This window comes from Excalfactoria chinensis, chromosome 7 (genome assembly GCF_039878825.1).
Source record: "Excalfactoria chinensis isolate bCotChi1 chromosome 7, bCotChi1.hap2, whole genome shotgun sequence".
NCBI lineage: Eukaryota > Metazoa > Chordata > Aves > Galliformes > Phasianidae > Excalfactoria > Excalfactoria chinensis.
Genome location: NC_092831.1, coordinates 25,652,684 through 25,665,963, shown reverse-complemented (window position 1 = coordinate 25,665,963; position 13,280 = coordinate 25,652,684). Strand labels below are relative to the sequence as shown.

Below are 13,280 nucleotides of genomic sequence, written 5' to 3'. Positions count from 1 at the left end.
ACTGTTTCCTCTTTTGTGGGAGCAGCCCGTGATGATGTGATGATGCCCACCGATGTCTGAAATGCCATTCCTCAGGGTATCTGAAACAGCGCTGTGTACTTGGAGATTTATCTTTGTGTTATGAGAGTGGAGCGTGAGCATCCTAACCACAAATGGCACAACAAAGCCAACCCTAAGCACTCTCACAGCACTTGACTCAGCTTTGGAAAAGAATTCCAGAGCACTTTGCAATTCTGAACTGTGTTGGCGTTCTCCAAGCTGGTGTTGGCCACTGAGTTGGCCTAGGGACATGGTGACTCCTTGGAGAGCCTTTCCCTTTGCATTGTGGTGCATGAGAACATTTACTAGAGAAGCAGCTACACAGTTGCCAAAAAATAATGGATGATGCTCATTGCAATGGCTGCAGGTTTATTCCTGGCTCTGCTAAACTGTGGGCCAGTTTTGCTACCAGGTTAACCTTCAGCTTTCAAAAACTGAGAGCCAGATTCCCAAACATGGCTTGTCAGTCGTTTGCAAATGATCTGAGGTTTGATTTGTTGACGAGATTGGAGAATGGTAGCATGGAACCACTTGAGCACGCTCTGGGGTCTTCTTCCCCTGCCTATCGAATGCATACAGCTCTTGGTAATGTGGATGGTAAAGTCACTTGAGCAAAAGAAGGAAGAGCAGACACCAGGCCATTTTGGGTCTGCTTCGGTAAGTCTCACATTAAAAATGCCTCCCCCTCAACAACCATGCTAATGCCATATAAAAGTGTTCTTTTGGTGTGTGTATATTCTCAGCAGATACTTGTGATCATCTGGGTGCAGTCATAACGAATAGAGTTGGATAATTGTGTCATGACTGATTTCATCACCGTTTTAACCTGATTCTGCATTCCTTGATTGAATATGAAGTGTCCATATGAAAAAAACAAACAAACACAGATCAGATCTATCTATCGATAATCAATGCGTCTGTGCAAAGCGATTAACGCAAGACAGCATTTGTGTGGCATGGGTGGATGGGTCATACTGATGGACAAATACCACTGTGCATATGCTGGACAGCTGGCAAAAGAATTGCAGGGCAAGAACAGCAGCCAAAACCTTTCCAGTTGTTTCTTACAGTTGCATTTCAAGTAACATTTACACGTGCTGAGAGAAGCCAGTATGTTCAGCCACTGTTTTTAAGAAGCAAAAGAGCAGAATTGCAAAAGAGAGGCTGAAACTTTCCATGTAACGTAAATAATGGCTTTTTTCTTAATAAAAGAAGACGACTATAGCAAGGAAAAGCCTTGTTCACCAGTATCTTCAGTGTGAATTTCCACCCAAACCCACTGTTTATTTTGACTCTGTCAGCTCAAATATTGTGACAGGGCAGGGTACAGATGGAGTGGATCCAGATTTTCAACTGCAGTGTTTTGCTGTGTTTTTTCCTCACGCGTCAGAATCGCAGATGCCCACAGGACAGCAGCCTCGAGCTCAGGTTGTGCCCAACCCTGGAGCAGACGCTGGGGCTGGAACTCGTATTCAATCAGAATGCAGAACTAAGAGGCAAACGTCACCTCCTCATTGAACACGTGTTTTGTTTTCTCATTGTCTTGTTTCTTACTGGTTTTCCACGAAACATGTCAGAACACTGTACGACTGCATGTAATCACTCATTTTAATGCTTTCACCTTTTGCATTTCTTTTTTTCAAGCTCAAGAGTCTGCTGACCTTATTTTCCTTATTGACGGATCAAACAACATCGGAAGTGTCAATTTTCAAGCCATACGCGATTTCCTTGTAAATTTGATTGAAAGCCTCAGAGTTGGAGCTCAGCAGATACACATTGGGGTGGTGCAGTATAGTGATCAACCCAGAACTGAGTTCGCTTTGAACAGCTACACCACAAAAGCGGATGTTCTGGATGCCGTGAAGGCACTCAGTTTCCGCGGTGGCAAGGAAGCTAACATTGGTGCAGCACTGGAGTATGTGGTGGAGAACCTCTTCACCCAGGCAGGAGGCAGCAGGATAGAGGAAGCGGTGCCTCAGATCTTAGTGCTGATAAGTGGTGGAGAGTCTAGCGATGATATCCGAGAGGGCTTGTTAGCGGTGAAGCAAGCTAGTATATTTTCATTTAGCATTGGGGTCCTGAATGCTGACAGTGCAGAGCTGCAGCAGATTGCTACTGATGGAAGCTTCGCATTTACTGCCCTGGATATCCGTAACCTTGCTGCTCTTCGAGAATTATTACTGCCCAACATTGTTGGAGTGGCCCAAAGACTCATTTTGTTAGAGGCCCCAACCATTGTGACTGAAGGTATGTATGCCTTTCTGGACTGTTGCAATTTGATGACTTTTGCACGCTTTAAAAACCATTTTTTACTTTTTAGTTTTTGCAATGCATCTCTCTGATCTGATTTTGGAGAAAATGTGCAGCCGATGTGCAGAAGCTTGTTTGCTCAGTGGGTTGTCTATAACAGGCATAGCATGGGGTTTTAAAGAACACTGTGTAAAAAGGCCCATATAATCCTTACTGTAATTTCTAAGGGTATAAAAAAGGCTCATATAATCTCTATTATGGTATCTCTGCACTCCTGGAAGTAAATACTGCAGCGTATTTTGTGTCAGTAGAAAGTGGCATCAGAAGGATGGGGAAGCTGATAGGGATGTAAGATGGATCCCTGTCTGTTTCCAGCAGTTGAATCACCTACTTCATTGAAACTATGCACCAGCCTTGAGAGAAGGGTGAAAATGCTCTCTAAAGCCTCTATAGAGGATTTTGTGTCATTGGACTTAAAAGAAAAACAACCTTCAGTTCTTCTGAAGTGAAATCCCTACTTTGTCTATCATATATTTCCCCTTCAGTCTCTAATCTGAGTTTGCAGCATTCCACCAGGTCATGGAAGAACAAAAAGTCTACATTTCACTGAGGTCACTATGTTACTCTAAGTCTTTACAGCCATTATTTCTGATCTAGCGTGATCTTGGGGGCAGTAGAATAACAGTAGAATAACAAATATCTGGGATTTGCATTGGATTTATGAAGCACATATGTGATTTATGTTTCCTGCCCTGTGATTTTACAACTCAGTTAAATGTAGTGGTAGTGAGCCTTATGAAAGACCCAACGCATTACATTTCAGAGACCCCTGGGAAAGGCCAGGCTAGAGTTCCTGTACATAATCACCAGAATGCTTAATGCAAACAACACTTCTGGGATTTGTGTTCCAGTCTGGTGTTCTGTACGTAACGTTCAACCAATGATAGATGTTAACTTATAAAGCTGCATCCCAGATACCTTCTCTAATCCATGTCTAAACATGTTTGCTATCTCATGGCTCAAACCAAAGGAAGGAATTCACCTAAAAGATCATTTTTATGACCTTGCCTCTATTATTTCTAGAAGGAACAAAGATAACCTGTCCATGTGGCATTCCACAAGCATCATATTTACCTAAATAAGCTAAAATGTACAATTCAAGCTAAAATGCATGTGCCATCACCCAAGTATGTCAATGGAAATCCTCTTTTCTGCCCCACTTATCTTAACTCTGTTCAAATCCCAGCGACTGGGTTGGTTGCTGGGACAGGAATCTTTCGTTCAAAAATGTTTCCAAAGCTTTGAGCTTTTGAAATGTCTTGCCAGGCAGGGGGGTTGGAACTTCATGAGGTCCCTCGAGGTCCCTTCCAACCTGGGTCATTCTGTGATCCATTCTGTGAAATAAAAGCTTTCCATTTGGTAATTGGAGAATACTCAGATTAATAATGTAGACATGTCTGATTTCTTCTGCACTTAGAGTATGTACACTTGCAAAGCTAGTTTGTTTGTAGAAGGTACTGCAACAGCCAGTGCAATCACATATATATAGGTGGATCAGCTAAATAGAAAAGGTGGTGTTCTCCAAGTAACTTTGGGGAATTTCCTTTCCCTTGCATCCATTTGGATGGAGCTGCTCAGTTCACACTGATGCCTTGAATGTCTGCAATGTAAAGCAGTGGTTTGGGACACTCGCTGCATCTGGAATAGGATACCAAGCCAAATGGAGATGCCAAGCATTCCTGTCAAATACACAAATCATCTTGCTTCACTTTAGCTCTGGGGCTGCACAATAGTCCTCTGGGAATGAAGGAGTCTTCCAAAGTACCTTTCTGCCTCTCTCCACTCTCTCTTAGCTACAGCAGAAGATAAGGCGTTTCACCAAAGATAGCAGAGATGGCACTTAGAAGGGATCTCTGCAGGATCAGGTTTGATGTTGACATCTTCAGATGTTCCCATAGGGCTGCAATAATCTTGAAAACCCAAGAAAGTGCTTTGGTCCCAACCCATTTGAAATTCCTGTGTCTTGCCATTGGTTTCACTGGGTGCTACATAAGAACCCATGAGAGGTGTACAGCTTTCCATACATATTTCTGCTTTGTTTCTATTGGAATTAACGCCACAGGTTCTTTCTTCCTGCTGGTTTTGGGGTCAGTTCTTGCATTCCTCTTCTTTAAGGAAACGTATTGCAGGATCTGAGAGAACAGAGAAGATTTAATAGAGGAGGGAGCTGTTCCTTTGTGGTGTCTTTTTTCTTTGCAAAGCCCCTTTGATGTTTTCCACAAACTTCTATATAAGGTCAAAAGTTCCCAGGGTCTCCATTTTTGGGTATCTGCTGCTGAAAAGCTAAGAAAGCACTATATTCATCTTTTCTGGATGACACAAAACAGGGATTTCAGGCTCTGTCCTCTGCTTGGAAAGTTTCCTGTATTCAGCCCTCTTCTCCTTGGAGTAATTGATGAGGAAAAAAACCTGTCTAGAGGGATAAATACTGGATGCATCCTGGCTCTGGGAAGGGGAATGCTCAAACAAATCCTTGTTCCTGTGTGAGTAGCTCTGTTTGGACAGCCTGGGTGGTCAACACACTGCTAGTCCATGGCACTGGCAGTTCAAGTCAGGTTGTAGCTTGGGGTGGGAGCTCTCATTCACTTCACGCAGAGTTTCATCACTTTTTTTTTTTAATCCAAAACCACCACAGCGCACTATTCTATGCTTCAAATTTCGATGGTCAGTCCTTCTTCAAACAATTTCCATCTGGTCTCTGAGCGTGAGGGGCATTTGCAAGGCTCATGCTTGCCAACAGAGGCAGGTCCCACAGGATAGCCACATTGCAGAAGTTGTCTCCAGCTGTAAATCACTCCTTGGGGTAGCCCAGGCCTACAGTGCTTGTCCATCATCAGAAACCTGACGGAGACCATTCTCCCCAGGCAAAAAATGGCCTTTGTGAGCACTGCTTTCTGCAGCCAGCTGGTGTCTGGCCAAGGAGGATTGCAGCCAATGCTTTGTTCTTTGTTCATATCCAAAGTAAATAGCCTCCATGCAGAGGAGTCCTGATGGGATGAAGGATTGCCCTTTTCCATCTGGGCACAGCATACTGTTTGCTACCACTTACCCCGAGCAGTGCGAGGTCCTAATGGCTGGGTCTCAGCTTCCCTGGGGCTGATCCTGGCAGATGATGATGGATAAAAGTGGGTTGTTTGAAAGATGGTGTTGTCTGCCGTCATGATACCACATAATGCTTTTGTCATAATGAGTTTGGGTCTTCTTAAAATTGATTGCCGCATCATATACATTTGATGTATTAAATATGATGGTGTTTTGGTTCCAATGCTGCGCAACAAGTTGTTTTGTTTTTTTTTTTTTTACCCTAACTATCTTCCTTCAAACTAAGCCAGAGAACTGAAAAGCTAAACGTGCCCTTTCTTCACCCTGTGCCATCATCAGTAATACAGTTTCAGAGATTACAACCTAGGATACCTATTTTGCTAAACACATAGCAAACAGAATAGAATTCAGCTCTTCCATGACTGGACTGGCTGTGCCAAGAAAAAAAAACATAGCTTGTTTTTGCTAGGTAAGGAATAAGATGTAGGACGCGAAGACCCAAAGTCCAGGTACGTTGAATAAGCAAAGATTATTCTTTACTTGTGTCATTGCTCTTGTGAACCTAGTCCTTTTGAGACCAAACCACTCTCAGGTTTTATTCAGATAACTCCACTGCAGACTGAGGAGCATCACCAGATTACTTTGTCTCACATTCCAGGAAACTGCCAAGCTTTCTCCTGAATTTTCGCACTTCTTTCCTGTTTTGGCTTGTGTCAGCATTTTAGTATTTTTATAAACAGTTTAAGTCTTGCAACTCTTCAGTGTTTTTGAAATGGGAAACACTTCAGCAGATTTCTGGCTAGCCCCCTGCTAGACAGTAGCCCCCTGAGTAATAATTCTGCTGGTTATTTTTTTTTTGTTTGTTTTGTTTTTGTTTTTAAATTAAGGCCCTTAAAAACAAGTAACAGCCCCACAAACAAATAACAAGTCCTAAATCTCACTGGACTGTTGACATAGGATTTATGCAGAGGGTGTAGTGGAAGACTTCGCTGACATTATATTCATGTGTGTGTATCATTACTTGCAGTTATTGAAGTGAACAAGAAGGATATAGTCTTCCTGATAGATGGCTCAACAGCTCTGGGGACTGGCCCCTTTAACTCAATTCGTGATTTCGTTGCCAAAATCGTCCAAAGGCTGGAGGTTGGACCCGACCTGATCCAAGTCGCGGTGGCTCAGTATGCAGACACTGTGAGGCCAGAGTTTTACTTTAACACCCATCAGAACAGGAAGGATGTGATGGCTAACGTGAAGAAAATGAAGCTCATGGGTGGTACGGCCCTCAACACTGGCTCGGCACTGGACTTTGTGAGGAACAACTTCTTCACCAGTGCTGCCGGGTGTAGGATGGAGGAAGGGGTGCTCCCTATGCTGGTACTCATCACTGGTGGTAAGTCCATGGATGCCGTTGAGCAAGCTGCAGCAGAGATGAAAAGGAATCGAATCGTGATCCTTGCCGTTGGGTCAAGGAATGCTGACATAGCAGAACTCCAAGAAATTGCTCACGAGAGAGATTTCGTGTTCAGCCCAAATGATTTCCGCCTTCAGTTCATGCAAGCCATTCTTCCTGAGGTGCTGTCACCCATCAGGACGCTCTCTGGAGGAATGATTATCCATGAAACACCATCAGGTAATTAATCATCTTGTTCTAATTAAAGAGATATTATTTATAAGTTCATCAGCTTGTATTTTGTTACATGCAGAGATAACACAAAAAAGCATGAAGAGCATTTCAGCATAGCTAAATGCTGTCTCTTTGATTTGCAGAATGTGCATGACCAGACAGATAAATGTGGTAGCATGCTTGTTGTTATAACTTTGCCATTCCTTCCTGGGAGCTTTGTCCCAGTCCATGTTAGATACCAGCCTTCAAAGCTTGAATACAAAATAATAACATTACTAGTGAGGTACTCAGATCATACACTGGAGGTTTTTCCTTTCTCTTAGGGTATGTGTAACCAATGGACAGGACACACTTGGAATATCATCATCTCTTCCCTAGCTTGAAAATCTTCCATAGTGGATATAGGGTCAAGAGAGCTTAATTTTTTTCTGTTAGTGTAAATAAAACAAGAATATTTGCTCATGGAAACGTTCAGAGAAAGCCAGTCTGACACTGTTGGCCAGAAATAGCTGCTTCAATAATATATTTATAGTTTTCTTACCAACATTTATTCAGCCCATGCCTTAAGAGGCACACAAGACTGTTGCAGTGTTGACTTTAGTTTAATCTGTTCAGAAGGTGATCCAAAGCCCTGTGAAACCAAGGTATTCCTTTTACTTGGTATTTCCATGCACATCAGTAGACTTTTGGAAGAAATCCAGAAGGTAGTGTCACGTCTTCTGAGGCAGTTTCCTGGTATTTCAGCTTTTTAATCTGTATAGAGATTTTATACCAGATTTCTCAGGGTTTGTCCCCAGTAGAGATGCTTGAGGTTGAATTCTTGTTGTGCTAGGTCACATTTGAACCTTGCAGTTCTGTCCCATGCCATATGCACATCAGTAAAACAAGACTCTGTCCGGCTTCCATTAAGGCCAATAGTGAGATTCCTGTTGGCTTGAGTGGGTGTTGAACCATCCATGCTGTTGCTTTTTAAATAATTTAAAATTATAAACCACTGATTTTTTTTTTTTTTTTTTTTAAAGAATCCTTTAAAAAAAATTTAGGTCTATGACTGATCTATATGAAGAGTAGACATTGTAAAATCAGTTAGCTGATACTTGTCCTTAATTAAGATGAATATCACGGAACTCATCCTTTAATAAGCTTTTGTTTCAGAATGTGTTTCCTGCTAATACAGTTTTGCATGGCTGTGTACCAAACCTGACATTTTTGTTTTTCCAACGCAAGTTAAAAATGTTCCTACACCTCCTTGTTCTTTACAATTTATTCATGCAGCTTTTGTTTTCTTTTCTACTCCTTTTATTGTTCTGAACTCACACCTACACACATTCACAGTAAGCAAATAAACATCTCCCACTCTGTAAACAGACTATCGTTAATAACGTAACTGAATTTGACATTGGGCAGTCTGTTAGATTTCAGCTAGAGTACCTAAAGGTATACTCTCACCCTGGGCCTTGAATGGAACTGTGCTGGAAAGAAAAGCCTATCATCTCCCATCTGGGTATTATGTATTAAGAGCAAAAAGCACACAGGGAGAACCTGCAGCATCTTAGGGGTGACACAGCAGATCTGTGACTCTGGGCTCAATCACAGGCAGACAACTTGGAGTCAACTTTATCTTACAGAAGGAGCTGAGAATCGACCAGTTAAAGCCCAGAGAGACTTTTGCCCATTTTACTGCTTGCTACGTGCAAGTCCGTAACCGCAGAGATATAAAATGCAATTTTCAGCATTGAATGCAGACATTGGAAAGCATGCGTCTTGGCCATTCATTACCACCTCATGCAAACTAAGTTCTAAAGCCAATAGTAAAAGCTATTTTTAATACCCACTCAAAATAACAACCAAATTAGTTACTTGGCAGAATAGTTTTCCCATGCTCTGCATGACAGTCCGGCGCAGTGTGAGGGTAATGTGGCCAGAGCAGACACTGCAGGGCATGGTATGGTTCTCCGCATCCCTATAGTATGGGGATTGCTCAGCAAAGGTGGTAGAGCAGAGCTGGGTGTCAGCAAATGCTTTACGTGCCAGGAAATGGCAACATTCCCTAAAGTGGTAAGCCCTGAGAAAATCCATACTGACTTCCAGATAAGCAAAGTCTGTGAGTATAATTCAGTGTTGCTCCATCAAGTCAAGAGAGCTACCTTTTGCCAGCTAAAGTATGGCCCAAAACATGCAGCTCTGGCATCAGCAGCTGTTGAAATAATGTGCCTTAACAGAGACTGAGCCCTACTGACAAAACTGATGCTTAAAGGCTTTTTGATACAAGCCAGAAATCTCCTTTGCCAAATTCAGTTGATGTCCAAAGCCCTTGTTATTTGTCTTCTGATCACACTCTCTCTTCTCTTTCTCTCCCCCATGTCCCCCTCCCTCCTAACAAGGTTCACATGTGTGTACAGCACATGCTGTATGCACACATGAAAATATCCATTTTGTTTTCCATGATGTCTCATGTAATTTTCTGTGCTCTACCGCAGTTCAAGTAACCAAAAGGGATATCATCTTTCTTTTGGATGGATCACTCAACGTCGGAAATGCCAACTTCCCCTTTGTGCGGGACTTTGTTGTGACTTTAGTTAACTACCTTGATGTCGGAACCGACAAAACCCGAGTTGGCTTAGTGCAATTTAGCGACACTCCTAAAACGGAGTTCTCCCTATACTCGTACCAAACCAAATCAGACATAATTCAACGTTTGGGGCAGCTGAGGCCCAAGGGTGGGTCAGTGCTGAACACTGGCTCTGCACTGAACTTTGTGCTTTCGAATCACTTCACTGAAGCTGGTGGGAGCAGAATAAATGAACAAGTGCCGCAGGTCCTAGTCCTGGTGACAGCAGGGAGGTCTGCTGATCCCTTCCTGCAAGTTTCCAATGACTTAGCTCGGGCCGGAGTGCTGACTTTTGCTGTTGGAGTTAGGAATGCGGATAAGGCAGAGCTTGAACAGATTGCATTTAATCCAAGAATGGTATATTTTATGGATGATTTCAGTGATCTGACAGCATTACCTCAGGAGTTAAATAAGCCTATAACAACATATGTTAGTGGAGGTGTGGAGGAGGTTCCACTCGCCCCAACAGGTAACATCTACCTTCCTTCATCTTGACTGCATTAAATTAATCTTGTTTGTCTTGACTGTTTGTTCCCAATGTATGCCTTCATACTTGCCCAAGGCCCTCAGTCATCAATGCATTTAGGACTGTGCCTAACCTTAAGTATTTGTTTTGACACAGTCAGCTCTTCATTTTGTTGAAGTTGCACTTTAAAGACAGCACTGTTTGAAGGAGGTAAGGACTGAAGGGTGAGCAAAGCAAGTCTGTGCCCACTAGTAACTGTTCCACATGCTCCCTTTTCACTTCCAAATAACATCCCAGACTGCAAGTTCACTGCTTGTACTAGCTTAGGCAATGGGAGCTTGTAATTTGGCCACAGGGATTGTTATTTGAAAATAGGTGTAGCACCAGTGAGCATGCAGGAGAAAAGGTCTATCCACGTCCACATAGATGAATCGTTCCCTACAACCACTCTGTAGAAGTAATATAATCAGACTTTCACAGAGACTAAATGTATCTTCAGATATTCAAAGTTAGGATCTAACATTAAACTTAACCTTTTGTAAACAAATGTTTGTTCAGTAATCCCTTCACTATGGTGTAACTCTAAAGCATGATGGAAATCAGCAATGACAGCAGGGTAACAGAGTCTCAGGCTGCAGCAAGCGATGATAAGCTCAAGTGCAATAACCGTAGATACAAAAACAAAGGAAGAAAGCTGCTTACCTTCAGAAGATCTCAGGCAGGCAGGGATCTCCAATGATAAGCCCTCTCTTCCACTGCCAACCTTTAAATGAGGTCTGGGAAGAGGTGGATCCCGGCTCCATCTGTTCCAATCACTCAGGTACACTGCATTCAGCTGAGCTCCCCTGGGTTAGCCTTGCCTTCCACCAGGCACTCAGTCACTGCTTCAGGCCATGACTTAGCATTTCCTCTGCACTATAGTTAAATGCATACAAAGACACAAAAATATTCAGAATTGTTTAGGCTGGAAAGGAGGCCATTAAGATTAACACAATAGATGTTAAGATGCACAAGTATGAGGTGCTTGGTTTTGCCTTGGATGCTTGACGAAACCGAAAGGGCCACTGATAATGGGTAACAGAAATTTCCCCCTCCCAAAGTCATAACTCACCTCAGGATAAGAATGCCTTGCAGTACAATTGAGAGGAGTACTCTAAGAGAACACTGAAAATATGCTATGTCTGTGTGTATAAACTAATGTCTGTTCATCACCTACTGAGCCTTTAAATACAAAAAAAACCCTTCCACTTCTGTTGTACTTCATGCCTCTGTTGTCAGCAAGTTGCTAAGAACAGATGTCACTATAGATGTCTGAAATGGCCGACTTATGAAATGACTGACATGATATGATGAAAGCGTATGATATGCGATATGATACGAGATCATGGTGCCTGAATTTACTGAGTCTTAAGAGAGATGTCCTTGCTTTCCTTTCCTTATCAGATAAACACATCAAAGGTACTGTTTAATCCTGTAGTCTCTGAATATCTTGGTAAATGAGAATCACTTGTTTTGCATATTGAAATCCGTCTGATTTAGAGAGAAGTTTCTAGGATGAAATTTAAGAAGAAACATGCCTTCATATCTTTTCTTTCCCTCTTTTCATTTGTGAATTTATTCTAGAAAGCAAGAAAGACATTTTATTCCTGATTGATGGTTCAGCCAACCTCTTGGGTAGCTTTCCTGCTGTCCGGGACTTTATACACAAAGTCATTTCTGACCTGAACGTGGGTCCCGACGCCACGCGAGTAGCTGTGGCTCAGTTCAGTGACAACATCCAAACTGAATTTGACTTTGCTGAACTCCCGTCAAAGCAAGACATGCTTCTGAAAGTGAAAAGGATGAGGTTAAAAACTGGGAAGCAACTGAATATCGGAGTCGCGCTTGATGAAGCCATGAGGAGACTGTTTGTGAAGGAAGCTGGAAGCAGGATTGAAGAAGGCATTCCACAGATCTTGGTCCTCCTCGCTGCTGGGAGATCAACCGATGAGGTGGAGCAACCATCGAGAGCTCTGAAGGAAGCTGGAGTTGTGACCTTTGCTATCAAAGCCAAAACTGCTGATTTATCAGAGCTGGAAAGCATAGCTTATGCCCCACAGTTCATTCTGAATGTCGAATCCCTTCCTCGGATTTCAGAGCTCCAGGCAAACATAGTAAACCTACTGAAAACTATCCCGCTTCAGCCAACAGGTACAAGGCCCCATGGTTTCTGTGGTCTCCAAGGGGCTGAGAGTTACAGTTCACTTGCCCCTTCTCTTCAGTTACTGGGGCAACTGGGCCTCGTGATGTTTAAAATGATTAGGTAGAAACTGCTGTTGCACTTGGATTTTCCTCTGGTCAGACTCTGATCTAGATAACACTAAGGTCCAAACTGAATGTTAAAGATGAGCGATTCCATCAAAGGAAAAATATTTTTGTTCAGCTGCAAGGGCTGCAGTAGATGCTGTTACTGGTGCGTAAATCATGGCACAAGCATGAAGTAACAGATCTGTTGCCCTAATTAAATTGACATACAGTGCTGGGCAAGGACTTGGAGGAGCAAATTAAGGCTTGTCTCGATTCCTTTTTCTATTCACCACTTCCTGGAGGAGTGGTAGAGTGTAAGAAGCACTGTAGAGTCAGTGTGATCCCACAAAACAAACCCCCCTTATTCACTCTTTCTCTATTACTTAAGGGGTGTAATAGCAGTCTTTGCATTTTGTACCTAAGCACCAATAAATCAGACGCTCTTCACACAGTTACTGTTAAAAAAAAGCTCACCTGCTGAAAATGGATAAATTAAAGAAAATAACATACCATTAAAAAAATAATAATCATGCGGCCTCAATCTGAAATCGAAACTGCAGTACTGGAAATTATGCAACGGTATGATTTCCCAAAGGCAGCCCTAATTTGAGAGTTGACCTGCCTTCCAACCGCAGGTGGAGACAAGGAAAGCTGTAATGACTTCCACATCATCTCTTCATGAAACTTCGGGGCAGATGGACTTAGAATCATAGAAACATACAACAGAAATAGGGCTGGAAGAGATCTCAGGGTGCCATCTGCTACGCATCCATTTCCCCAAAAGGATCTGCTTGTCCAGATTTGGCTGACACTTTTCTAACCTGTTCTGAAAATCTTCTAGCAGAGAAAATGCCCCTGCCCTCTCTAATCAATCGATGCAATTGATCGAATATTCTTGTTGG

At 42.6% G+C, this 13,280-nt stretch overlaps 1 protein-coding gene across 13 annotated transcripts in view; it reads left to right on the top strand.

Annotated features, from left to right (window-relative positions):
• COL6A3 (collagen type VI alpha 3 chain) overlaps positions 1-13,280 on the top strand; it is a 52,950-nt gene that overhangs the window by 9,892 nt on the left and 29,778 nt on the right. For 7 of the 13 annotated variants that reach the window (XM_072341409.1, XM_072341405.1, XM_072341408.1 and 4 more), the window contains 4 exons: positions 1,684-2,286; positions 6,419-7,021; positions 9,496-10,095; positions 11,716-12,282. The exons of 1 other annotated variant lie outside the window; for it this stretch is intronic. In XM_072341409.1, coding sequence (XP_072197510.1) covers positions 1,684-2,286; positions 6,419-7,021; positions 9,496-10,095; positions 11,716-12,282 — 2,373 coding nt within the window. The remainder of the gene's footprint in view (positions 1-1,683; positions 2,287-6,418; positions 7,022-9,495; positions 10,096-11,715; positions 12,283-13,280) is intronic. 5 more of the 13 variants (XM_072341414.1, XM_072341412.1, XM_072341411.1 and 2 more) reach the window with 4 other exon arrangements.